At 47.0% G+C, this 27,277-nt stretch overlaps 1 protein-coding gene across 8 annotated transcripts in view; it reads left to right on the forward strand.

Annotated features, from left to right (window-relative positions):
• The window catches only part of ARNT2 (aryl hydrocarbon receptor nuclear translocator 2), a 193,062-nt gene that overhangs the window by 9,980 nt on the left and 155,805 nt on the right, over positions 1–27,277 (forward strand). Inside the window, exon 1 of one of the 8 annotated variants that reach the window (XM_074399930.1) lies at positions 24,169–24,688. The exons of 1 other annotated variant lie outside the window; for it this stretch is intronic. Coding sequence is in view for 2 of the 7 variants with exons in the window: in XM_074399928.1 (XP_074256029.1) it covers positions 26,878–26,931 (54 nt within the window). In the remaining 5 variants the exon portion in view is untranslated. Of the gene's footprint in view, positions 1–24,168; positions 24,689–26,006; positions 26,329–26,535; positions 26,932–27,045; positions 27,176–27,277 lie in introns of those variants that run through there. 6 more of the 8 variants (XM_074399929.1, XM_074399931.1, XM_074399928.1 and 3 more) reach the window with 6 other exon arrangements.

The following is a 27,277-nucleotide window of genomic DNA, read 5'->3' on the forward strand; positions in this document are numbered from 1 at the left end:
CGCCAAATTACCCTAACAGCAGTTAAGAAAAAAACCACTGAAATAATTAAAGCACTGAAGGGAGGCCAGGAAAGGTACACAGTTACCCTTTATAGACTTCGGTAGGCGAGCTACGTTCCAGACTTAGGGACAGCAGGAAGTTAATTGGTGCATGAATTTTTAAATTAATAGCCACACAAGATCGTCTTGTCTTTCTTAGCTTCAGTAGACCTCTGAGGTGAGTAGCAGGCCAATGTGAGGAACCTGGGCAGAGAGGGCAAAGGTGTATCCACACACAGTGCTTCTCCACGGGGGGCATTTGCGGTGTCTGGAGACATTTGCTGCACCTCCAGGGAGTGGGGGTGCAACCGGAATCTATGGGTAGAGGCCAGGGATGCTGCTGGACATCCTACGGTGCACAGGGCAGCCCCCCACATCCAAGAGTTTATCTAGCCTCAGATGTCAATAGCGTCAAGGTTGAGAAACTCTGCTCTATGGGAACAAAACTCTGTAGGCCTCTGGACGGTGGCAACTGGAAGAAAACCCCAGGAGTTCCACAAGGGTATGTGGCCCCCAGATAATAAAGGGTTGGGCCCTTTAAAACATGTCAAGAAAACATGACGGCTTTAAAAGCAAGATGATGCTTTTGAGATAATTATGAAATCTGTGATGGAAGTGAATTTAAATGTGAAATAACAGAACTGCAAAAAGTTATTTTATTATTATTTTTAGAACAGCATTGATGTTTCTATCCCATCAGCAGTTTGAAATGAGGCATAGTCTGGAATCGTTTGCCATAATTTGATATGCTTGATGGATTCCAAGTCCCCCAAAGAATAAAATGAATGAATGTGATCAAGGATCACAGCTGTGTTCTCTCTCTCTCTCTCTCTCTCTCTCTCTCTCTGTCTCTCTCTCTTTTTGAAAACATTTCTCACCAGAAAACTTCCAATTCAGTTCAGCCAACGTCCGTGAACATCACTTCCATTCCCTGCACAAAGAGTGCTGTGCTCAGTGCTGCTGGTAGTGGTGGGCCAGTGGGGGCGGGTTGGAAACAGGTTGGCTACGTGTGTGTTCCGCCAGTCTCCAACACAGGCAGCACTGGACACTTTTATGCAAATTTATGCAAATGACTGACCAATCATTGGTGAGCAGGGGAGAATGTAGACCCCTTCCATTTCTTTCCTGCAGGCAAGGAAAGATGCTAAAGGCTGTGTTTCGGGCAAGCAACACATTGCAGGACTTCTTTTCCTAGTCAGTGTCTCAAAGTGCTGGCCTTATTTCCAGCTGCCTGCTGGGGCTGTGGGACCACGGATTCTGCAAGGCCCACCTCTCCCACATATTCCCTCCTCCCGCCAGGTCCCCTGTGGCAGCGAGTGGCACCACTATCCATTCACTGGCTCAAGCCAGACATTCATTATTTTAATTGCTTATCCACCTAATTAAACAAATATTAATTGAATGCCAACCGTGTGCTCACAGTGGTGTGCAAACCCAGGCGTGGTTTCTGCTTTCACAGAGCTTTCCTGTGTGGTAGGAGAGTCAGCTATTTATTAAATAATAAGTATTGTGAAAGAAAGGAGTCTTTGTTTCCAAATGCAACGGAGGCCATTGAAGTGTGGTGAGTGGGGGCGTGATGTGATCAGACCTGGGTTCTGAAAAGCTCTCTGGCTGAGGAGTGAGGAACATGCTTTTGGCAGCAGGCTGGTGAGGAGGGAGGCCTGCCTGGAGGCCATCTCAGAAGCCGACATGAGGGCCATGGAGGCCTGTGGACAGCAGTAAATGGATCCTTCAGATACTTAGGAGGAGAAACAATTGAACGAAGAGTGTAAGTGATGGATCAGATGGGAGATGAGAGAGAGGGAGTGGCAGTGTTCCTGACTCACCCACTGGGTGGATAGGCTGTCATTTCCCAACTGGAAAACACTGGATGAGATCCAGATGTTTTGGACTTTTTGGTGGGGGTTGGGGAAAGATTAGGAGTTTGGTTGAGTTTAAAGCATGTTGAGTTTAAGACCGCCAAAGAAGATGGGGATTTGCCAGAAATCTCCAAGTTGCTTCATTTCCCCCTGGAGTCAGAACTTTGCTTTTTTTTTTTTTTTTTTTTTCCTTTCCCCACTGCTATGTCCCCAGCACCTTTAGTAAGGTCTGGCACATACTTGGTGCTTAATAAATATTTGTTGAGTGAATGAATGAAGGAATGAATGAATGAATTGGTCTCTACATCCTCCAGAGCCCAAACAAATGAATAGAGATGTGTCCACCACAAGGTTTCGTGTTTTTGATAATTTTTCATGCTGAGCGTATTTCAGGTTTACAGACAAGTTGCAGGAATAATACAGAAAGCTCTTGTATACTCGTCCCCCAGATTCCCCCATTGTGTTGCTATTTTACCACGGTGGCATTATCAGTTTCTCTCTCTCTCTCTCTCTCTCTCTCTCTCTCTCCCTCTCTCCCCCTCCCCCCCCACACATACACCCTGTGCCATTTGAGAATGAGTGCCATGCACAATGTGCCTTCTAACTCTGAATGCTTCAATGTGTATTAATTCCTAAGAATAAGGACATTCTCCCATATAACTACAATTTATGACCCAAATCAGGAAGTTGGCATTAATGCAATAGCATTATCTAATCCACAGACCTTGTTCAATTTTCACCAATTGTTCCTTATAACAAAAAAATGATTTTTGCAGGTCCAGGGTTTAATCCAGGATTATAAGTTACATTGAGTTCTGATGTCTCTTTAGTGTCCTTTAATTCCGGAATAATTCCTCAGTCTTTTTCTCTTTTTTCTTTTGTCTTTCATGACCTGAACTTTTTTTGCCAAGTATAGGCCTGTAATTTTGCAAGATATGTCTCAGTTTGGTTTTGTCTGATGGTGCCTCACAATTACTCTGGAGTCGTGCTTTTCTAAACTTTCAATTTTTTTGGCAAGAATACCGCAAAAGTGCTTTTGTATCATAGGGTTACTTTTAACAATGATTTAAAAGTGAGTCCCTCTGTTGAAGTCAAGGTCATGTGTAGACAAGACTAAGATGATTAGTCACCTGAGATGCCATTTACATGCTTGGCAGACACCATTTGTGAGTATAGGCAGCTTTACATGCTTCTTGCTGAGTACAGGTCCCAGAGGATTTTTTAAAAATGATTGTAAGATTAACACCTTCCTAAACTAAGTATCAACTTTGTTTGACAAATAAAATAATGATAAGCGAACCATGCAAAGATGATCGTATCGCTAATAAAGTCAATAGGGAGTTGAAGTGCTTAATTACCAACTTTCCTGACATACAAATTGAAAAGCTTTTCAGGTAAGTTGCTCACGTGGAATTCCTGAAACACACTGCAATTAACAATTGGATCTTCATTCAAGCAGTAATTAGCGTGTGTGATTTGGCTTGTTCTGGGTTGCTGGTGCATGTCCAGGTTTGGATATGTATTTGCAGTTAATGGAAATTAACTTATGATTTAAGTTTCACTTAATAAGAAGTTTGCATTTTACTGTGGCTTCATAAAAAGAGACCACCTTTTGTTACCTGACTGAGTGACTTAAAAGCCAGATTTAGGGGGTTATAATTTGTCTGCAGAAACTCGGTGAATTTTCCAGTATGAGAATTCTCCCTCCCCTTCGCATGCCCCTTCTGCTTGCTGCTGCTTCTCCCTCTTCCTTCTCTTTTCTTTTCTCCTTCCCCCCGCCTTTCTCCCTCTTTCTCTCTCCCTTTCCTCCTTCCCTCCTCACTCTTTCTTCCTCTTTTTTTCTTTCCTTCTTTCCCTCCTTCTCTCCAGTCCCCTCTCTTTTTCTTAAAGACCCAAACAAACAGGATGAGGTGGAAATGCTTGGTCTAGCTAGTATTTAACTCAGTCTGCCAGGAGACAGTATAGACCTCGAAGGCATCCGTTTTCCCAGCTGTGAAATGAGGTGGCTCCTCTGCTGGGTGCTGGCGATGTGTTAGGGCTGTTCTATGCACTGGAGATTCAGAGGTGGACTGGACACTGCACGGCCTGGTGGACCAGGGGGCTGTGGTATGTGGGTGACTGGTTGCTCTCTTGTTCCTGCTGTTGCCTTCTGTGTAAAATGGGGGTGATCACAGCATTCACCTCGTTTGGTTGTGGCATGGTTCTATTCACCAGTGTTTGGGACGGTACCTGGCACACAGTAGGTACTCTGTACACACTACTTGTTTCTCTCAACACCACCCCAGTAGTGTGGAACATGGTACAGGGTTTGGGATTGAAAGGCATCTTTCCAACCCGGCAGTGAAAAGGTGGGGAGCAAAGAACCAGATGTGCTTGTTGAAGAGAGGGGGTCTCTCAGGAAGCAGCAAGGCCCGTCTTTCCTGGTACTCTGAGGTTGCTGAGTGTGTGCAGGATCATAAGCTGTCCCTGCTCTGGGCATCACCAGTTCCACTGTGGGAAGAGTCTCTAGGCCCTGCCTCTGCCGCCCCTACCTTGCACTGCCCAAGGTGACCTTGAATTTGTCCCTTCGCTGACCCTGCTGGATCTGGCTGCTTCCTCCCGTCCCTGTCCTGCTGTGACAGTCTTCTCACCACCCCTCTCCATTTGGTGGACTGGCCTTCTGTCCTGACCTCTGCAGCTGAATGCAGACCAGCAATGCCCTCATCACCTACTCCCCGCTTCCCTGTTCTCCCTGACAGAGCAGAGATGAGGGTACTACTGTCCAAGGACTGTTCTTCCTCCTGCCCCTCCCATGCTCTGGACAAACCAGATGGGATCTAACTACCCATATGGATCCTCTGTTGGATCTGGGGCTAGGGCTGCTGGGCTGGGGAACGGATGGTTTGTCTGGTCAGCCTGCACACCCAAAACTTAACCTCTATAGCTGGCTGGGTGCCCCATCTCCTTGCACCTCCTCACCTGGCCCTGCTGGGACTCAGGTTGAATCCCAAGACAATCAAGTTTTATTCAACTCTTTATGGACAGACTAGGAGTTAGAACGTGTACCACTTTTTTCAAGTCCATTCATTTGTTCTCATTCATTCATTGATACATTCAACAAATATTTATTAACTATCTGCCCTTCATTCATCACAGTGCTTAGGTGCTGGGAATACACTGGGTGGAAAGAATGATAGTCTGTACCTTCATGCATTTACAGGCTTCTTGAGGGGATTGTCTTCCTGAGTCCTCCAAGCTGAATGTTCCAGCACTGGACACACCGTTTTCCAGAACGCAGGATCTATGAGGTCTATCTGCCACTAGATGGCGTGGTCAAATAGATAGCTCGGTGACTTGCGAACTTGACCCGGCATCAGGATCATCAGGAGGGCTGGTGAAAACACCAAGTGCTACCCTGTGTCAGTTTTGGCGTCAGTAGTTCAGGGGTGGAAGTGAGCTGGGGTGAGATTTTCACTTCTAACAACTTCCCAGTGATGCTGATGCTGCTGGCCCAGGTACCCTTCAGATCCATTGAGGCAGGGGCGACACTAAGCCAGGACTGTCCAATGCCAGCTAACTCACCTGGTTCAGGAGGGCCAGGCTCAGTCGCCCCATTTCACAGGTGAGGAAATAAAGATGGTGGAACTGAGCCTTGAAACGCTGATCCTAACACACCTCCTCCTTTAAGACCTCTTCCTTCTTAACGTAAGTTAGAGTTTCAGTTAGAGATGGTAGGGAGAACAGGGAAGTTAGGTGTATTAGAGAAGCAGCTGATAATTTTTCAGAACTGATGAAAGTCATTGAGCCTCAGATTTAGGAGGAATAAGAAATTCCAAGCAAGATAAATAAAAAGGTACTCAAACCTAAACTAAATGTGGGGAAAATATAAAATTACAAAGAGAAAAACTTAGAAACAATGACAAACAGCAGACATATCACCTATACAGGAGCAGCAATTAAATTGATGAATGACTTTATCAATCAATGCAAGCCAGAAGACAGTACAATATTTTAATACGCTAGTTGAAAATAATTGTAGACCTTGAATTCTATACTTACACAATTCATCTTTTAAGAATAAGAAGGAGATAAAAAACATTTTTGGATGAGATATTGAGAGGATTTGAGACCTCACTGAGGGAACTTCTAAAGGGGTACTTCTGGAAGACGGTAAGTGACCCCAAGTGGAAGTTCTCAGATGCAGCAAGAAATGGTGACAGAAGAAAGCAATGAGCACAAGAATAAAGATAAACATGCTTTGGCTATAAATAATAACAACACGTGGCTGGGCATGGTGGCTCACACCTGTCATTCCAACACTTTGGGAGGCCAAGGTGGGTGGATCATGAAGTCAAGAGATCGAGACCATCCTGGCCAAGATGGTGAAACCTTGTCTTTACTAAAAATACAAAAATTAGCTGGGCATGGTGGTGCACGCTTGTAGTCCCAGTTACTCAGGAGACTGTGGCAGGAGAATCACTTGAACCCGGGAGGGAGCGGTTGCAGTGAGCTGAGATCATGCCACTGCACTCCAGCCTCGTGACAGAGTGAGACTCTGTATCAAAAACAAAGCAAAAAAAAAAATAACAACATCATGATCAGAGGTAGAGCTGTGTAGTTTAGAACTATTAAACTTTTACTAAGTAAGCATAGTAATAATTCTAGAGTAATAGTTAAGGCATATAGAGTATACAGCTTCCAAACATATGATATTATTCATACAAATATTTCTAGACTTGCTTGTATTTATATATGTAAGGAGAAGAGTCTGGATTTACATAGACCAAAAAGTTTTTTTTTTAATTGCATTTTAGGTTTTGGGGTACATGTGAAGAATGTGCAAGATTGTTGCATAGGTACACACATGGCAGTGTGATTTGCTGCCTTCCTCCCCTTCACCTATATCTGGCATTTCTCCCCATGCTATCTCTCCCCAACTCCCCACCCCCCCGTCCCTCCCCCATTTCACCCCAACAGACCCCAGTGTGTAGTGCTCCCCTCCCTGTGTCCATGTGTTCTCATTGTTCAACACCCGCCTATGAGTGAGAACATGTGGTGTTTGATTTTCTGCTCTTGTTAGACCAAAAAGTTAACCACCATTATCACTTTTTGTGTCACTGTATTTCTTAGCCTTTTTGGTCTTGTAATTTATAATAGAATAAACATATTAAAAAGAAAACGTGTTCCTAACTTACATATTTTATATTATGTAATTAGAAGCATTTGCTTTTAAATCAAATGCATGTTGGTTTGCATATTTCAGCCCTGTAACTTAGCTGCGTGATTTTAGGCAGGTTCTCAGCCTCTTTGGTTGGATTTCTTGTAAAATTAGAATAATAATAACAATACTTACCTCATAAAGCAGTTGTGTGTAAATGAGGGGACACATGAAATGTGCTTCGTACAGCACCTAATGGCGTCTGTGCCCAGTAAATGTTAGCTGTTAGCATCATCGGGTCATCATGGCCATCATCCTGGACCCTCCTTAAGGTTACTGTGCAGTTTCAACCAGCATTTTATACTGGTGAGGTCATTATCAGGAGTTGCCATATCATCTCTCCGGTACCTAAAATTTCTCATCCACTTCAAAAGCTGTTCTGACTGCCAGCTGGCTGATCTAAGCTCCTGAGGAACGTCTCCTCTTGAAGGAATTTTTCCCTCCAAAGGTCCCCTGAAGTCCTAGTTGGCCTTGGCCTGGCCCATGCCTTCTATCAGGCCCCTGTTGGGATGGCCGAGAATCATGAAAGATGCTCCACCAGCCTCCACAGGTCAAGTTTCTAGACACTCCGTCTCTAGGAACTAGCATTTGATATTAAATGGCATGTGGCCCTTCTATGTCTCAGTGACTATTAGAAAAGTGAAAGCCATTTACAAAAGTTAGCAAGGTTTTTAAATCAACTTCCCAGCCTTGTTGAATGAAATCAAATCTCTCTGATTGGGCGCAAAGAACTGCATTTCTTTGGACTTCTGAATCCACGTTCGTGCTTTCTCTGGCCCCTGAACTTCCCGGCGATTCCCTTAGGGGTGAGATGAGTGGAGGAAGCCCTTTGAGAAGTGGGTTTGGCCCTCTGGTGTGCAGGTTTTCCATTCCTCTTTGGGAAGGGCCAGGGCTCTGAATTTAGCCAAACACGCATCTTGGCTGTGAGCATGGGAAGAAGTGGCCGTTATTTATGGATTGTATTTGGTACATAACGTGTGATACTTGAAAAGATAAATAGGGACTGCCAGCCCTAACTGAAATCTAAGCTTTTTATTGCTTACTTTTCCTCACCCTGTCTCCTCCCTTCCACCCTTTTCCTTGCATTGTGATGATCTAGTAGGCACGTCTGTCAACAGGACACATGCCTCCTCTGACTATAACCTCTTAATAGTTGTGTATAATGAAAACTTTTTTAAATAAAATGTGTATATACCTTGGCAAAAAAAAAAAAAAATTTCCACCAAGAGTGGAGGAGTGATGCCCGACAGATCTGAGCAGTGGCAGCATTGAGGAGTTAGTGTGGAAACATACAGGAATTCCTAAGCCTAGGAACACGTTGCGTACACTGGAAACACTCGTTATGTGATTACGAGTAACGTGATCAGTTACGTCTGATGTCTTTGTTCAGTGTCTACTGAGGTGAGCGTGTATATACATGCTTACTTGAGCTATTGATAGATTTCCTGAGGTTGAACTATATGTGTGTTCCTGGAATAAAAGGCACATGGTAACACTGCATGTTTTAAAAAATATTAATATTTAATATTAAAAAAATTATTATTAAAAGATATGCTGAATTTGATTTGCTAAGATCCACATTAGTAAGTGAGATTACTAATTCCCATCCATTATTAGTAGTGAGATCTTTCTGCAAATATGCTAGAATTTGTAGTGTGGACTGAAGATTTTGATGATATTGTGTGTGTGTGTGTGTGTGTGTGTGTGTGTGTGTGAGAGAGAGAGAGAGAGAGAAAGGGGCGGAGAGAGAGAGAGAGAGAGACAGAGAGAGAGAGAGAAAGGGGCGGAGAGAGAGAGAGAGAGAGAGAGAGAGACAGAGAGAGAGAGAGAGAGAGAACATTGGTGGCCAGGATTCTTTCATTCTTTCAGCTCTAAAGACAGACAGCCCAGTTCAAAGTAGCTTAGACAACCCATAAAGGAATTACCATAAAACTAGGATATCCAGGCGAGCATTTGGCTTCAAGTAAAGCTCCAGGAGTTCTAGCGCTTACCTAAGGCACTGTTTCTCTTCCTCATGGTCCCTTAGCTTTCCCCACCTTGTGTCGGTTTTATTCTCAGGCAGCTTCCACCCAATTGGGGGCCCAGTTGATCTTACCCATGGAAACTCCAGCAGGGGTCTTAGGAAGAATAGCCCTGTATGATATTCCTGAACCAGGCCCTGTTGCCAGGGAACACCGTGCTCTGACTGAGCAGATCTGGGCATGTATACCCTCCAGGAACCCTCATGGGGTCAGACTTACCTGGGCCACTGGGACTTGAGGGGAGAGAGGGAGCGTTCCTCAAGCAAGGTCCTCTGTGTTGTCCCCAGAAGGGAGGCGAGGACAGGACAGGCAGTACAACAGATGTCTCTGCCTTGTTGGCAAGGTACTTTTGTGTCGCAGGTTTCAGTGACTTCATCTGGTTTGCACACCACTCCCATGGGCTTTTATTTTGTGACATTTCATTCCCATTTTTATTGGGAAGATGTCCTCATCCAAGATATTTGGAGGCTGGCCCACTTTGGCAGGATAATAAAGTGGCACAGCTGGGCCCCTCCCTCCATGGGCTGCTCCTCAGTCGGGCGTCACCTCTCTCTCAGTGCCCTCCCCGTCCAGCCATGGCAGCGGCATGGCCCATGTCTCACTTGGTTTTATTGTGGCATTCTTTTGTCTGTAATCATCAAATAAAAGGGACCTGTGGGTGAAAGTCAAAGTGGTTGTATTCTTGCTGCATCACTGTCGCCTGGAACTTTTCCCTTTCAGTTGTCTGAGTCATAATTTTTCTTTGGTTTATCGAGAAAAAAAACCCCACTCCTGTGGGTAAGTCTGAGCAGAACCAGCCACACCCTCATTCATGACTTCATATAAACCTTATTATCTCCCAAAGGCCTCATTTCCAAATATTGCCACATTGGGGGTTAGAACTTCAACATATGAATTTTGGGTGGACACTTTTCAGTCCCTACCGCCAGCACAAAATACTTTTTGTTGGATGCTATTGTAATGACCCCATGTTTAGGACAGTAGGGTCATACATTCTGGCGAAAAGACAAGAAAAGACAGAATCAAGAAGGGCGTCAGCCAGAGGACCTGAGCCCTGAGGCTGGGGCTCTGCAGGTGGGGTTGTTCCGCTGAGACTTACCCACAGGAGTTTTGTGTCTCCTATCTGCCTCTCTGTTGAGGTGCATTTCAAGATTGTCTCTTCATTCACAGCTTAAATGAATCCTGTATTGGAATGCCCGACTCCATTTTGAGCATGAAGGCAGTTCTTGGTATGATATCTAATATACAAGAGAGGTGTCCAGAACACCTTTGTGAAAGGGAAATGGGAGTTCTGAACCTCAAAATTGAAAAGAAGGGAGGTTCTGCTGGAGAACCTGGATGCGAGGTTGCCAAATGGTTTGGGGAGAAAAAACTTAAGTTCAGTTTTAGAATATAGAGTGTGAGATTAACTGTGAAATCTTTAGGTACACGTATGCCAAGAATTCGCTGAAGTTGATAGAATCACACACTCTTGAAAGATATGGGTCATTTATTTTAACCCTGTTGTCACAGCGGGAATCCTTACTATAAAGCCATCCCTGATGCTCACCCAGGCCTTCCTTGGTATATTTCTAGGGACATACAACTCTACAGTTTACAGAGCAATGTTTTCTACATTTAGACAGTCCCAGCTCTTGGCGAATCTTCTGTCACTCTTCAAAACCTGCCTCTGTGACAGTTCTTCCTTGTCCATGGATCTGTCGTCAGAGGGAATACCATCTGCATCTGGCCTGGTTTCCTCGGGCCTGTCCGACTCCAGCCCTGAGGGGTCTCTGCCCCCCACTGTCTTCTCCAGCATTCACTGTCAGAATCACCCGCTCGTCAGCTCAGCTGGATAATGTGGAGGGGAGTTCTCTATTTGCCTGTTGCAGGTATCTGTGGGCTTAGTGCAGTGCCTTAAACACCATTGCTCTTTGCACAATAAAAACGGTACTCGCTGAATGAATGAGTGGAAGCTTCCGCGCGGCCCAGAGGGCCAAGATTTAGGTGCCTTCCAGTCCTGAAAGAGGCAGCACTGTGGGGTCGTTCACCCTGACCATGGAGATGCACAGACCCAAAGGGATCTAGGGAAATAACCCAACAGTGTAATCAGTACTCATGTGTCCATTGCAGTTTTGACTGTACAGAGACACCTTGGACATTACCTCATGAGGCATGGATACATGTGGTGCATAATTTGCGGATGGAGAGGCGTCAGACTGTTACCTAGTCATGGACTAGCAAGTGAGGAACATGGATGTGGTCTCAGCTCTTCTGCCTGCGTTCCTCTCTGCCTGCGTTCTTCTATGCAGGGCTGTGTCAAGTCTTACACAGCAGCTGTGCAGGAGTTACCTCGTTTACTTGAAACCACTATCCACCGAAGTGTGCTCAGCTGATAAATGTAGAAACTGTATCTGAAGGAGGGCCGAGGTCACAAGGGAGGAGGAACTAGTAGAACTGAGACTTTAAGCTGGTTTTCCAAGTCCCTGGCACAGGATTCTTTTGACACAGACTTTTTCAACTTAAAAGGAGTGAATTCTGCTCTCATCTGGAGGGTAGATGAAGAGGATTCTGAAGGAAACAAAGAGCCACTGTTGGCTAAAAGCAACTATTACTCCTTTAATTTACAATTCCCAACTTTCATTGTCATCTGCTCATATCCATGTCTGGTCTCTGGTCTAGAAATAGACAAGTATAATTTCACAGTGTGTAATGAACTGACTCCTCAATGTTCATTCGACACATGCTTCCTGCCAGGAAGTGGATTGGAAAAGATATAGGATCTATCTGATACATTATATGTCGTTGGGAGATTCTGATTAGAATATCCTTTCTGCATTCCAAGTCCCTCTTTTAAAATAAAAGGCAGAAGAAAATAGCTCAACCGATGCAGCTTTTCTGAACAAAGGAATGGTATGGCCTAATACTGCTTAGTTAAAGTTCCTGATGTGATAAGAAGTATATATTTGGTCTTCACCTGTTTCTTAACAAACAGCCCCTAAAACTCTTGGAATCTCTGGAGTGACAAGAGTGTCTCTTGTATATTAATGAGATGACTTGTGGCTGGGGCCCCTAGACGGCTTCAAGAAGGGCCTGGGCCACGCTCTGTGCAGGATTAGATGGTTGAAGCTTTCAGCCCCACCCCCTGACCTCTGACAGGGGCATGGACCTAGAGATCAAGCTGGTGGCCAGTGATTTAATCACTCATGCCTTCATAGTGGAGCCTACATAAAAACCCCTAAATGACGGGATTTAGGGAACCTCCCAGTTGTTGAACACATGGAGGCACTGGCAAGGTGGGGCGTCTAGAGATGGCATGGAGGCTCCCCACCCTGCGATTGCCTGCCCCATGCATGTCTTCCTTGGGCTGTTCCTGCATTGTAGTCTTTATATGACACTGGTAATAGCAGTGGTTCTGTGAGTTGTGGCAACCCGCAATTTGTAGGAGGTCCGGACATGTAACTGGTGTCTGAAGTGGGGCAGGCGTGTGGGACTGAGCCCGTAACCTGTGGGGGTCGATGCCAACTCCAGGTAGTTAGTGTCAGAATTGAATCAAATGGTAGGGGATGCAGTTGTCTGGAGAGGTGGAGGATTGGTTGGTTTAAGGAAAGAAGCCCGCCCGCTGACAGAGCCCCTACCCAGCTAAGCTCTGCACCACCAGGTGTCATGACTGCCCTTCCGTCCTGGGAAGTGGCAAAGACCCTGGGACCCCACCAGGTACCTCCTTCTTCTCCCCATTCTTCTCTCCGTCAGCAGTCCCATCCCTGGGGCTGTCACCCAGAAATAACAGCAGGGCAGCCTGGGGATGAAAGTGCTTGTCCTTGAGGCCCCACCGGCGGTCACCAGGATCTGTCTGTCCTTTCAGAAGGCTTCCCTAGGTCATTCTAGGTCTTCTCCTGAGGATGAGCACTCACTTCCTGGTGCCACCTGGAGCTTCCTAGGTCCTCTGACTTGACACCGCAGCTGTAACTTGTGCGTTCCTGGACTTGCTCTGTGCTGGATGCAATAGGCCACATGGCTGTGTGTCTGAGATTCCCAAGTCCACCCGGCCTCCCCTCTCACCTGTTCTCCACACACGGCTGGCCACTTCCTCCAGACTGCAGAGTTAGGTTCACCTCATGGGAAAACAGGAAGATCATCTACGTGTCATTTATAGGATCAAACCAGACCGTCAAAGCCATAGCAAAGCTCCTAAGTCAAAGTTCCTCCTATCCTGGAAGCTCCTTGGATGTGTTCCCTGTTGGGATAGCCGAGGGCTAGGAGGAACCTTCCCGAAGGAACAGAGCCCAAAGCCACTGTAGATGCTGACTGTCCAGTCTCAGTGAAGCTGTAGATAGCCTCAGGCCCTCTGTGCTGGCTTCTCTGAGCTTTCGCTCTTGTGTCTCTGAAGGACTGGAATCCGCCTGATTCTTCAAAGATGTTGGTTGTGACCTCAGGGTTTTTCTCTGCTCTAGTGGTCTTTTTTGCTTTAGTGACACAGAAGTAATCAGAATTGGGAAATGAAGGAACACAATTTCCCATCCTCTCTTCCGCAATGCCCAGAACCTTGACAGCGATGGGCAGCCCGCCGGGCCAGCAGTGGGCACGGACGTGCAAATCCAGCACTGATCTTCCTTTAATGGACTAATCTGTGATCTTGCCCTGCTCCTGCTCTGTGCTGAGTGGGCCCTGTTCGGGGCGGGGCGTGTACACAGCGATGAATCATGCACTCTCCTGCCCCAGATTCTGTCCCAGATTTTTTCCCCAGCAGCCATCAGTCTGCCCATCTTCATTCATATCCTTCCCGGAATTCAATGTCATGGTCCCCCTCGTGGAGCATTGGACACCACTCAGGTACTTACATGTACCCCTGAAGCCACCTGCCACCACCAGCCAGTCCCCCCAAAATAAAGACAGCAACAAAACCAGAATCCTGAACCTCACATTTTCTCAGGGAGGCTGGCAGCCTGGGGCCTTGTGAACAGCACGCCCCCTCTGTCCTCTCTGCATGTTCTTCTCCAGGGCCTGGTGCTCTTCCATGCAGGGCGTGGCTGGGATGATGGCTGTGGTATATAGGGCATTTGTGATCATTGTTCCTGCCATGCCCAGGTTATGGCCAGACCAGATCCACCCCCTCCCACCCCACAGCACGGGTCCTTTCCTGACCTTGCCCCAGCCAACCACTTCCCTCTGAAATCCCTTTTGCTCCTTTTCTGGTAACAACGAGGCTTCCCTTCAGGGTCCTGAAGAGGGCACAGAGGGCTCCGTGGCTTCCTTTGAGCTTATCCTGTCTCCAAGGCCGAAGCCATTCCAGGATGGGTCGTAGTAGGGGAGTGGCCGGGAGACAGTCTGAAGTCGGTGAACAGGAGTTCTTACAGACAGGCCCACCTTCCTCTCGTGATCGTCTGTTCTTCCCTTGGACCTCCTGGGCAGGAAACTCCTTTTCTCACTGCATGGCGCCCGTCTCTGCTCCTGTCTGGCTGTTTTCCAGGCGCCCGGTTGTTGTCCCCACTCATCCAGCTGCTGCTGCTGCAGGTGTCGCCACTTCTTAACACGTGATCCTCAGCTCTCTCCATTTGGTGCTGAGGGAGGGCTTTGTCCCTCTGGTGCTTCCTCAAATACCCCCAGGTGGCTGAAGCCCTCTCTCAGGACCTCCTGGTGGGGGCCACCCAACGGGAAGCCGAGCAGCTGAAGTAGCCCTTGGAAGCACCCGGCCATTCGGATGTCACTGCCCAGGGCCATTCCTCCTTCTCCCGCAGCACAAGCTCAGGGAGGTCAGCCTAAATGGCCTGATGGAACTGATCATGGTCCTCTTGAGGGTTTTTCTCCATGGAGAATTGATGTCTCCTGAAAGCTCAGCGGCAAAGATGAAGGGTCTACTGTCAATAGGTTAAAAATGTAGCATCTGCTTCCCATTCAACTGCTACTGTCTGGAGGGTGTGAACTTTGATGAAATAGTGCGCCTGTACCAGCCCTGCATCTCTGGGGCACGGGGGTGGGGGGAAGGCAGTGTCTTGCCCATCAAATCAGCTGAATTAGAGGTAGATTTCCCACTTCTTCCTGAGTCTTCTGGGACCCGATGCTTAGATCAGAGGTTGGCACATTATGGCTGACGGGCTGCGTCGGCCCTGCCTCCTGTTTTTGTATGGCCCGTGAACTGAGAATAATTTTTACATTTTTTAATGGATGAAAAATAAACCACCAAAAGAATATTCTATGACATGTGGAAATTATTTGAGATTCAAGTCTCAGTGCTCATACATTGAAACCCAGCCCCGCCTACCCATTTATAGACTGTGTCTGCGGTTGCTCTTATACCGTAACTGCAGCATTGAGTAGTTGCTGCACAGACCTTACGGCCTTCAAAGCCTGAAATATTTGCTCTCTGATCCTTCCCAGGAAAAGCTTGCCGACCTGTGGCTTAGCTGGTGCTGGTGGAGGTGGGTCTTCTGCTTGGGTGGTGGCCTCTGAGATGCTCCCTTGAACAGAGAGCTTGTCCTCCTATATAACCGGAAGGCGTGGCCTCACCATCACACTCAGCCTCCTGTGCTAGGAGATCCCACAGCCTCTTTCTTCTCCAGAAGCTCATGCTCCCCTATCTTCAAGTATTGGGGTCCCAAGCATAAATTAAGACATCGAGGACCATCCCATTTAGTTTATAGTACCAAATAGCATAAAAACACCTTAACTGCTTTGAAAAGAAAACAGATTTTAATGCCTTGCATGTAAACATTTTTACCGTTTTGCATATATTTTCTATTTGTGGAGTAATTCACGGTTTAAAATTTAACACAAAACGTTTTTTTGGTGAATGATGGATGAATATATTCATCAAGGAATATATTCAACAAGGAAACTACTTTGTTTCATAAAACCTCTTAAAGGGGATTTTAGATCTGTGGAAGGATATGTGATTTCCTTAATCAATTTGTTGTGTAAACAGAGGGTTTGCCCACATTTTTTTTCCTTTTTATAAAAGGCATTTTATTTTATTTAATTTTTTGAGACTGAGTCTTGCTCTCTTGCCCAGGATGGAGTGCAGTGGTGCAATCTTGGCTCACTGCAACCTCTGCCTCCCAGGTTCAAGCGATTCTCCTGCCTCATCCTCCTGAGTAGCTGGGACTATGGGTGTGCACTGTCACGCCCGGCTAATTTTTTTATTTTCAGTAGAGACAGGGTTTCGCCATGTTGGCCAGGCTGGTCTCGACTTCCTGGTCGCAGGTGATCCACCTGCCCCCCCACCTCAGCCTCCCAAAGTGCTGGGATTACAGCCTAGAAAAGGAATTTTATTGAAATAATTGTGTTTAAAGAAGGATATCATTTTGCTATTGGATGTGCAAAGGGAAAGCTGCCTCTTCATTTTCTGAAGGTTTGCTGAAAAATCAGCTCACAAAAGGCGGATTAATTGGAGAAAAGGCATAGGAATTTTATTAATGTGTACATGAGAGTCTTAAATGACCCTAAGATGCAGGGGAAATTGTCCATTTTTATGCTTGGGTTCAACAAAGTGTGGATAGCCATGTAGAAATAGGACTGGATAAAAAGGGCATGATCATGGCAATAGACGGAGTGGGGAAACCCATCAAAGCCTGTCTGTTGAGATTCTTCTTGGCCTTGCTGACCACGCATTCCTTCCTTCCGAGTATGACGCAGGACCCTCTCTGGAATGGGGGTCTTATGACCTACAGTCAAACAAAAGTAGGGCAGATAGTTTCTTTTTTTAATTTTTATTTTATTATTATTTTTAAATTATTTTATTGCATTTTAGGTTTTGGGGTACATGTGAAGAACATGCAAGATTGTTGCATAGGTACACACGTGGCGGTGTGATTTGCTGCCTTCCTCCCCTTCACCTGTATCTGGCATTTCTCCCCATGCTATCTCTCCCCAACTCCCCACCCCCCGCCCCTCCCCCCTTTCCCCCCAATGGACCCCAGTGTGTAGTGCTCCCCTCCCTGTGTCCATGTGTTCTCACTGTTCAACACTTGCCTATGAGTGAGAACATGCGGTGTTTGATTTTCTGCTCTTGTGTCAGTTTGCTGAGAATGAAGACCTAACACTATAAAAACCCTAGAAGAAAATCCAGGCAAAACCATTCAGGACATAGGCGTAGGCAAGGATTTCATGACCAAAACACCAAAAGCAATGGCAACAAAAGCCAAAATAGACAAATGGGACCTAATCAAACTCCACAGCTTCTGCACAGCGAAAGAAACAGTCATTAGAGTGAATCGGCAACGAACAGAATGGGAAAAACTTTTTGCAGTCTACCCATCTGACAAAGGGCTGATATCCAGAATCTACAAAGAACTAACACAGATTTACAAGAAAAAAACAAGCCCATTCAAAAGTGGGCAAAGGATACGAACTGATACTTTACAAAAGAAGACATACATGGGGCAGATAGTTTCTTTATGGCCAGTTTTTGCACAGACAGGCAGAGGGAGAGCTAGAGTGGTATTTTTAAGCTTTATGGTTGGCTTTGGGGAAAAAGCCTTCTGGTTTCCATGCCCTGTCCTGGGAGCAGAGGGATTCTAGTGTCTATGTCTAGCTTCAGGGGAGAATAGGACTGAGAGACTGGAGGGCTAGAGAAGACCAGAGAAATACATTTTTCTTCTAAGGATGCTTCTGAAGTCTTGGTTTTGCGTATTGTTTACTGAGTCCCAACCTTTGTGATTTCACAAGATTTCCAGAACAGGAAGGGCTCCTGTGTCACCCTGGGCGTCTGTGGACTTGAGAATAACAGAATTGCCTTTGCTGCCTGTCTTTCTCATGCACATTTGCTTCGTTGCCATTCATCTTCACATAGAATCAAACAGTAAGGAGCGTGTGGCCGCGCCTGGAAGCTTGAAGCCGGAAGCAAAGTCCAGCGTGACAAAGCTGGAGAAGAGAGACCAAGAAAGACAGCGTTTGTGTGAAGGTGTGAGCGTGAGCTCCTCTGCGCTGTTTGTGGGGGAGGGACAGCATTGGTAGGAATCGGGGTACCCAGAGGGGTCAAAAGAGTGGGGACAGAGTAAGAGATGGAGTGAGAGATCAAGAGAAAATCGGCAAGTGAGTGGAGGAAGAGATGGGGACAGGTAGACAGGGAGGGGGCAGGAGCAGAGGAGAGGCAGAGGAGAGGGAGTGGAAGAGAGAAGGGAGAGGAAAGGGCGTGTCCAGGAGCTCGATAATCGATTGAAATGAGGACGAAGCCAGGAGCTTGGGTTAGAATAGGGAAGAAGTGCTACTTTCATGGAAGTTTTTCCTGAATCTTTCTGAGGTTCTGGGCACAGGTGGGCAGAATATGGATACAGCAGGGGGGCTGTTAAAGGCCAGCTTCTCCTTTTATGTTTTCCAAATCCTGCTCCTGAGAGGCAGCCCTGGATCCTTCCCTGCGAGTAAACCAGGGATGTCTGGGTCACTCGCCCCTCCTGCCCTTGGTGGCCTGTCCTACTCTCCACACTCACTGGGGCCTGGTGTCCAGGGAGCCCCCAGTCCCTTGGTGTCTGCAGACACAGGCAACAACCAGCGCTGCCATTGGGCTGCCTGGCCGCACACCTCCTGGCCTCTGCCTGCCTTCATCCTTCATCCGGCAGGACACCCCATCACCCTGCCATGGGTGCCAGCTCTGCCTGAGGCTCTCTTTCCCTCTCTGGGTGTTGGAGGCTGGCAGTGGAGAGTACCATGCCCTTTTTTTGGTTCTCACTTTTGAAGAACCCTGAGCCTCCAGGATTCTGGGCATAGTAACTTCCCCTGAGAAGATCCGTTATTGGGTCAGTCCCTGTTTCAGAAGCAGCAATGTCCATCGCTGCTGAGCGGAGTCTGCCCCAGCCTTTGAACTGGCTTTCTTTCATCCGGGGCCCTGGTCCTCCCCTTCCCACCCCTTCCCATAGAACCATTTGCCTCCCGATCCAAACAGCAGCCACCTCCCGTGCTGACCCCATAACCCCCCACATTCCTCGGGCTCAGAGGCCAGGTTCCCCCCGGCTCTCCGTCCACAGGAGCAGGCAGTACTAAGGATATGCTGTCCAAGGACATGACTGGCTTAGAAGTGAGAGGTGTGTGGGTTCCAGAGACAGCTTTGAAACGGCTGTGGAGCACTTAGCATTGATTTTGCACCCGATAACCTTGTGTGTGCCTCTTAGGGGGGCACTCAGAGCGAAATTTATCCCTTCATTGACTCATTTATTCCTCTGTGTAAAAAATATATGTTGATGGTAAAAGGCATTTGAAGAAACATGGGGAAAAAGAAAAAACAACGTGTTGAATGGCTCCTGTGTCCCAGCTACGATGCCATCCACGTATGCAATTGTGAGCACGTTGTCTTCAGCAAACTGCCCGGGAAGCCTCCCCTTGCTACAGCCCAGATCTTCCACCTCCTTCATCCTTTCCCCTCCCTGCACAGCTCCCCTTATTATTCAGTTTTTCCCACCCGCCTTTACCTGCAGACTCAGGGATGGGCCCCTTAATCTTGGATTGATGCTTCATTAGCCTGGGTGTGGCAGCTATAGGTGAAGTCTCAACATCTTTCGAGGTCTGGACTCTGTGCTTGCTGAGTTTCAGGATGCTAGCAGGTACAGCAGCTGGGATCTGAGCGGTCACCAAGGCTTCCGGGAACTCCCCTCCGTGGGGCCTGCTCAGTCTCAAACATGGCGACAAGGGAAGCATGGTCATCGTTGAAGGGTGTGGTGATTCCATACGGCAAATGAATAGATACTGCTTCCTGACCTCGGGGAGCCTCTCCTACCTGGGGAAGCAGAAACACACACTCAGCGAGTGAGGGATTGATTTGCTGAGTGAATAACCACATTGTGTTGCGTTACCACGTCTGTTCAGGTGTCTGCATCATGGCGCCACCTCCATAGGGTTTCAGTTAAATGTACGGAAAGTACGGGTCACTATACACTGCCTAAATTAGGCAGTGAGAGTCCCAGGTCACCCACATCCTCCCAGTGATTAGCCGTCTGATATCCTGGTGGGGGCTGTGTTTGCTTCATGACCTGTGTGGGCCCTGGCACCAAGAAGGGTGGTAGCTGCTTTCATTGTGGCTGGACCAACAATCAGGTCCACGTGGAGAAGGCGCACGTGTCCCTGGTTACGTGGACAGTCTTCGTTTGTGCCTGGGATTTTAATGTCTCTGCATGCTGTCGGGTTTAGTGTTTGTCCCACTCTCCTTCAAAGCTGTGGGTTTTGGATGGTAATGGACAAGGCCAGCACATCTGTGAGCCCAGCAGGCAGGACTCCAGCGGACGCACCTTGTCAGTTACTTACTGGTTAAACAGTGTTCAGAATCCACCCACTCACTGCCTCCTCCAGAGCCTTCTGGCCCCGTCCCACTGGTTGTCATTCCTGGTTTGTGCTGGTTGACAACACTGTTTCCCAGAGCTCTCGGGGTTTACCTGCTGGGTCACTTTTCATACGGCTCGTCCCTGGCTGTTTGCTGGTCCTCCTCCCATCTCTTCGGGCTCCGTCTTTCCTTTCTATACTTCATTCAGGGCCTTGTGCTGTGCCATGGAATAAGCTCAATCCACCCTTTGTGGAGCGACGTGGGCCTTCACTCAATCGCTCTGCTCGCCAGGCCACGGTTACCCCTTGCCCCGACTTCAGAGCTGGTGGCAGTGTCTCTCCCCCACCTTGAATAAATCATCTTCCAATATCTTCTTACCCAGCGTCTCACCCTCTTCATCTCTGTTATCCCATTTGGGTCTCTTCTCCTCTTGTGTGGCCTCATCTCCCAGTTTTTACTCTTTCCCGAATATTTCAGATTGTTTCCTGTACACATTTACTGCTGTACTAATCAGAAAACCCTGAATATGATCACACCCAGGACACGGTGAAAATGATGCTTCTTTCACAGCGTTGCTGTACGGATTTGAGCTTGCTCAGGACTCAGTAGCTATTTCAGCTTTTCCCCCTTCACCACCCCTGTCCCATCCTTGTAGGGAAGTTTGCTCAGCTGGAGGTGGCTACACCATTTCACAACTGCCGGCTTCTGTTCTACACCCCCAGCTCTGTGTTCCCAGTTTCCACGCAGCCTGCCCACGGAGCCCCCGCGTTTCACCTACCTTCAATTACATCACTTGCACATTGCTTCCTGATCATAAGAGCATTGTATTTTAAGTTTTTAAAACACAGACATAATAGAAAATGGTAAGTGGGCAGTAAAAATCCCATATTAGCTTTGTTTCCCTTTTTAATGTATTTACCTCAACACACACACACACACACACACACACACACACACTCTGTCTCTTTGTCTAGATGTACAAAGACTAGAGGTACGTTGAGTTAATTCAGTTTTCCTTAATGCTGAATGGTCAAGCATCTATGTTTGGCTGTGATTGAGGCTGAAGCTGAATCATCGAATGAAAATATGACCTTCTAACAAAAATAGGTATTTTTCTTATGTTGTTTTTATTTATTAGGATTCCTCACATTGTAAAGTTAAAGTCTAAGTAAGCAACAGTCGTATCTGGACCTTGCTCCCTGCTAGATACTCCTGTTCACCATGCTTCAATTTATGGTATAGACGTTATGAATATAGACATTTGTTTGCAGCTGAGTTTGGTGGAAGGATGAGACACGTTTGGTTTTGTGAATCATGTCTGGACTGGTGATGATTTACAATAGACGTTATGTTGTAATAGAAGAGGTTTTTTTCCCTTGTGAATTTTTGAGGTAGCATAGTCGATAAAGTTGACAATTAGTTTATCCCTATAAGATAAGAAGGATTCCAAATAAGACTCTTTCTTGGAAGATCCATGGTCTAAACAGAAACAGGAATTTAAAATCCATTGTTATGAAGGCCAGCATACCAAACAATTCCACAAAAACATGATTTATAATATATGCTAATAATCTCTTTTATTCTCTTTTGTTAGCAGTATTTATGGTTCTCTATACTATATCTTGGCTCAGAAAGAATATGACAGTCTTTGTAACAAAGTAGCAAGCAAGTGTATTGTCTCTTTTGTTTTTTTTTTTTGAGATGGAGTCTCACACTGTCGCCCGGGCTAGAGTGCAATGGCACGATCTTGGCTCACTGCAGCCTCCACCTCCCAGGTTCCCAGGATTCTCCTGCCTCAGCCTCCTGAGTAGCTGGGATTACAGGCACACACCACCACACCCAGCTAATCTTTTGTATTTTTAGTAGAAATAGGGTTTCACTATGTTAGCCAGGCTGCTCTCGAACTCCTGACCTCGTGATGCGCCTGTCTTGGCCTCCCGAAGGGTTGGCTCTTAATATTTGTATTATTTCTTCACTTCCTTTTATGTGTAACTCTTTGTTAAAGTTTTTAACAACTGATTTGCACATCTATTTTGTATATAAAATTAATAGCCTTTACTATATGGTCGAGGATTATTGCACATTTCATACTTGCAATAATATTTATATTTATACTCCACCTGACTGGGAGAGTTCAAAATATATCATACATACAGGAGCTTTTTAATCTGAGTACATCTAGAATGCAGGCTTAACATTTGAAAGTGAATATGCAGACTTGCAGTGAGTTCATGTGCCATCCCTTGTTTGAGGTATTGATGTTGGTATACTGTAGATGTAGAGGTGACGGTGACCTGAGTATTGTAAGGTCATCGATCATACACCAGTTCAGGGATGCCAGAAATGATCTCACAATAGGTATTTGACTCTTGGTCCTTTCAAAGGCCAAGGTATTTATTTAGAAACCATGGCCAAATAATAGGTTTTGGAGAAATAGTGTGGCTGAAGCTGAACTCTGACGGATGCCTGATAAATACGTTTGCATATTTGATTTTGTAGCCTGCTTTATGAACTTACTCTTAGCGTTTTCCTGTAACATTATCTTTGAAGGCATGATATTTAAAGGCCGGTAATTTTTGTTGAGGAGTATTCCGTAATTTGTGAGCTTTTCTCTTTATGTCAGACTTGTTAGTTCATTTGGTTTCTGTTCAATTTCCAACTGCCTTTGGACAGTCAACATGCATCTTAGTTGTTCATTTCTCCCCCTGCCTTTCATATCCTTCGCCACTGCGAAGAGTCCTCTGCAGTCATTGAGAACTGGCCTCTTCCCTTCTATGCAGGAAGGTCTCTCAGGTATCTGAAGACAGGCTGATCCCTCCTTCTGCCTCAAGGACTCTCCAGGCTGACAAACTGTGTCTCACTGGCAGGGCCTCCTCAATGAACTATCCCATGGTTCTTTCGGATGTTTTTGAATGTGGAGAATCAGGGCGTCGAGCCCTCCTGCACACTCTCCCACCAGCAGCCCGTGCCTTGCCCTTTCTCCTGCAGGGTCTGTCTTACTGCATGGGGTTCCTGATTCCCTAGACTCAGGACCTGGCAGGCTAGGTTTTGACTGAGAGTCCTTCTAAGCCTTCATCATGGACGTCCAGTACGCTGACGTACACCAGGCCTTCCAACCCAGATGTTCTGGGGTAGCTTCTGTGTGGTTGATGACACACACTTTGTTCTGATGGTCTGCGGCTTTTAGGTCTGACTCAAGCAGGAGACAAGTCGTGGGTGGATGTCTCCTTGCTGTTACACCTGTGGACTCGTCTCGCACAGAGTGGGGCAGGTTGCATGGGTCACTCATTCTTGTCATGCTCCAGATTCATAACGTCGACAGTCACCTCCCTACTCTTCTTCCTCTGGAATTACTGGTTACCCACCTTCTTGCTGGGTCTGTTTTATTTTTACCCCTTTTGCAAAGTTCAGCACAGAGATTATGGGACTTCAGCCAGCAGGTGGAGAAGGAAGCTGGAGTCGGTGGGTTTGAACACTGGTGGGGACATGGCTGACTCCGCTGTGTGCAGTAGTGCAGTGCCCCTGTTCCAGAGGAGAGCCAGAACTCTGCCTAAGCCAACACTGTTAGCTGAGGTTGGAAGGCATCTCTCCAGGCTGCCTTAGGACTGGCTCCAATTCCCTAATGCCAAAACCTGCCTGCCTGGTAAAAGGGGCTCAGGCAGGCAGCCAGGGCTCAGCGTCCAGGTTGGAAGCACCAGCCAGAGGAGGCAGGACCCGGCCTCTTCTTGCTTTCCCGGCTTCAGTGGCCATCCTCTTCTCTATTGCAGAGACCCTGGCCCAGCCTGCCCGTCAGAAAAGAATGCCTTACCGAGAATCTCACAGCTGGATAAAGCCCAGCAAGGCTGTGCTGTCAGAGTTCTCTGACTCGCGGTCTAATGATTTTTTTTCTGTCGTTCTGCTGTAAAAATCCTACCCCGTGGAGGTCCTTTGGGAATCATGCGCCCTGTCTTCATCCCAGAAGTAAGAGGGACCCTCCCTTGCTTGTACTTCAAGAAGAATCCTTTATGATCTCTCACTGAAATGTTTGGATAACAATCTAGATTTTTCAAATGTGCATTTGTTAACGGTTGCACAGGAAATCCAAGTAACCGATTTTTCAGAGCCTAAGCAGTTAATGCTAGAAATTTCACTGCAAATAAATTGATCAGTATGCAAGACAGTTGTCACGGCTGAATCATGGTCCACAGTTAAGGTAAACAGATCTGTGATGACATTTTCTGAGCAGAATACAAATGCAGCTACATTTCCTCCCAGAGGTTGCTGACATCCCTTCTACACGGATAACAGATTCTCCTAAGAAGGTGCTGGTCACAAGGAAGAAAGACCTTTGTTTAATCCCTCTGAAAAGGTAGGGCTGTGGTATTTGATGTGCTTTCTGGGAAGAGAATTGTTCTAAGAGAAAGGAATATTGGGAAGAGCGTTTTCCTTTGGTTAGTTACCTGCCCTCACCCCCTCCCACCCATGGAAAGAGGCTTTTGGTTTTTTGTTTATTTGAATGGTCATTAAAATATTGTATGTTGTAATGTTGTGGAAGTTTGCATGCAATTAATTTTCCCCAGTGTAATGATCAGGGGATATTTTTCTTACTTGGATTCACATGACATAGTGGGGAGAGCAAGATGTCTTTTTCTTGTCCATTTCGTCCTGTTCCTTTCATCTGTGATGCTCTCAAGTTCCACGTTTTTTTCCAGGTTTTTGCTGCCTGCACTGTATTATAGGAATTTGACACAGTATGCCTGCCTCTGAAATGTGAAATAGGCTGTAGCTGGATGTGCATTCTAAGCCAGATATGCTTTCTGTGTTTTGGTGAACCTTACAAAATCTTTAGCTTGTACTGATTTTTAAATGAGCTCCAAACCTCATTCCAACTTTGTGTAAGAGCAGGCAGTCATTTCCTCTCTGTGTGAATGGGAAACAATTTCCTGGGGGGGATATTAGCATTTGGAGTCAGACTGCCGCGAATGCAGATATTTCTATTTGTGCATTTGCCATTGGTGATGATGAGGGATCTTGAGCAGAGATCGAGACGAGAGGCTCGCATTAGAGTGGGGGAGTAACTCTCATGTGTAGGGAATTGCAGTAGGGATAAGAGGCCAGAGAGCTCCGGGGACTGGGAATGAACAAGAAGGCGTATCCCTCAGAGGGGGCTAAATGAATCTGCTGAGAAATTGTGGAGCAGTCAAAGGAAGGCTTTTGGGAAATGGCATCTTTCCTGTCGTACTTTGTTCCTCCCAGAGCATTTCTGCAGTCCGTTGCCAGGCTAGCACAGGGGTGGTGTCCACCAGGAAGCCTTCTCAGATCCTCCCGGGCATCCACACCACGCGGTATTGAGTATCCCTTGCAGCGTGCGTCTCTCAGTGTGAAATTACTGGGCTCTGTGCCTCCATCACACTCAAGACTGAACTTGTCAGAGGCAGGACCATCGTTCATCTCTGACCATCGTTCAGCTTCTAGCACAGCCCCTGGCTCAAAAGAAGAGCTTTGCCAATGCTGCTTAGAATGGCAACAGAGACCATTTCCTTACAGCAACCTCTTGAAGAAAGAAAGCGTGTTCTGATGAGCTCCATGTCTTAGTTGAGGAGAAACTGAGTCAAATAGCAATGAAGCCGGAGCTGGAAGGAGGCTGCTACTGAACGTGTGACCCCCGAGTCAGTGAACTGAGGAAGGCATGAACGCTCGTGCCTCTCCTTTGCTGCAGACGTCCTCACGTATTGAGCATGTGTGGCACGGCAGTTGTAAATATGCAACCAGCCCAATCATATTTTTCTTCCGTCTCTAGAAATTTTTTGCCCCATACAGTGTAGGAGGATCAGGTGACCAAGGTTTTTTAGAATTTTCCCTTTCGGGGATCTGACGCCGATACACTATTTTGAGGCAGTGACATCATCTCTTTCCTCTGGCGTGGCCTCTTTGCGGCTCCATCATTCACGCCTCGCCATCTCCCAGCTGGACTGCTGTGACCCTTACTCACTCCCAGGAGAAGGCCAGGTACAGTCAGAATGAATCACCAGGGACCAGACCTAGCCTGGGTAGGGGAGGGGTCGTTCAGAGGCCGGCCTCTTTGAGAAGTGATATTTGAGCAAAATCTCAATGACTGTAAGGAATTAATGAGGTGAAGAAAGGGAAGGGAGCTTTCTTGCCAGAGGACATAGCATGTGCAAAGGCCCTGGGGTGGGAGGGAACATAGTGTGTTCAAGAAACTGATAGGGCAGCGTGGCTGGATCCAGAGAGGTAAGCTGGAGAGGTGGGCAGTGGCTTGGCCACACAGGAACCGGTGGATCATGGCACGGAACTCCGGTTTTGGGCTAAAAGGAAAGACAATGTATTAGAGGATAGAGGCAAGGCCTGGCCTTTTCTGACGTGGCCCACGAGTGTGGAATGAGTGGGAAGGGCACGGGTGGCTGCAGGAGCCCAGGGGCGTCCTGAGGCAGGCCAGCAGCAGAGCCCAGAAGATGGAGAGACCTGTCAGGCATCAGCAGGGCTTTGCTCGTGGATTGGAGAAGCAGCAGCCGAGGCAGCGCTGCTGCCAGGGCCTGGATGAGATCGCCTAGGAGGACATACAGGAAAGGAGGCTGCACGAGATGCCCTGAGGTCTGGAAGAGGACGCGCAGAGCTGGCAAAAGAGGCCTGGGAGGAGGGGCGGAGGCAGGAGGTGGAGGGCATGCGCCTGGAAAACCTGGCGAAAATGCTTGAGACGGAGCGGGGAGCCACACCCCCAGAGAAGGTCGGGCCAGAGAGCCACTGTTCGTGGTGATGGCAGTCCTCTAGAGGGGTGACGGACGAAAGTCTGCCTAGAGAAGGTGGAAGGGAGCATGGGGGGTGAGGAACCAGCAAGGTAGGAGAGCTCTTCGATGGTTTTGCTTCACCAAGGGGAGCGGATTCCTTTGCCGCAATTCCAAACCTTCCCTGTGCAATGGACAGTTCGGCATTGGGTTTT

The sequence above is a fragment of the Saimiri boliviensis genome, chromosome 5, assembly GCF_048565385.1.
Source record: "Saimiri boliviensis isolate mSaiBol1 chromosome 5, mSaiBol1.pri, whole genome shotgun sequence".
NCBI classification, from domain to species: domain Eukaryota; kingdom Metazoa; phylum Chordata; class Mammalia; order Primates; family Cebidae; genus Saimiri; species Saimiri boliviensis.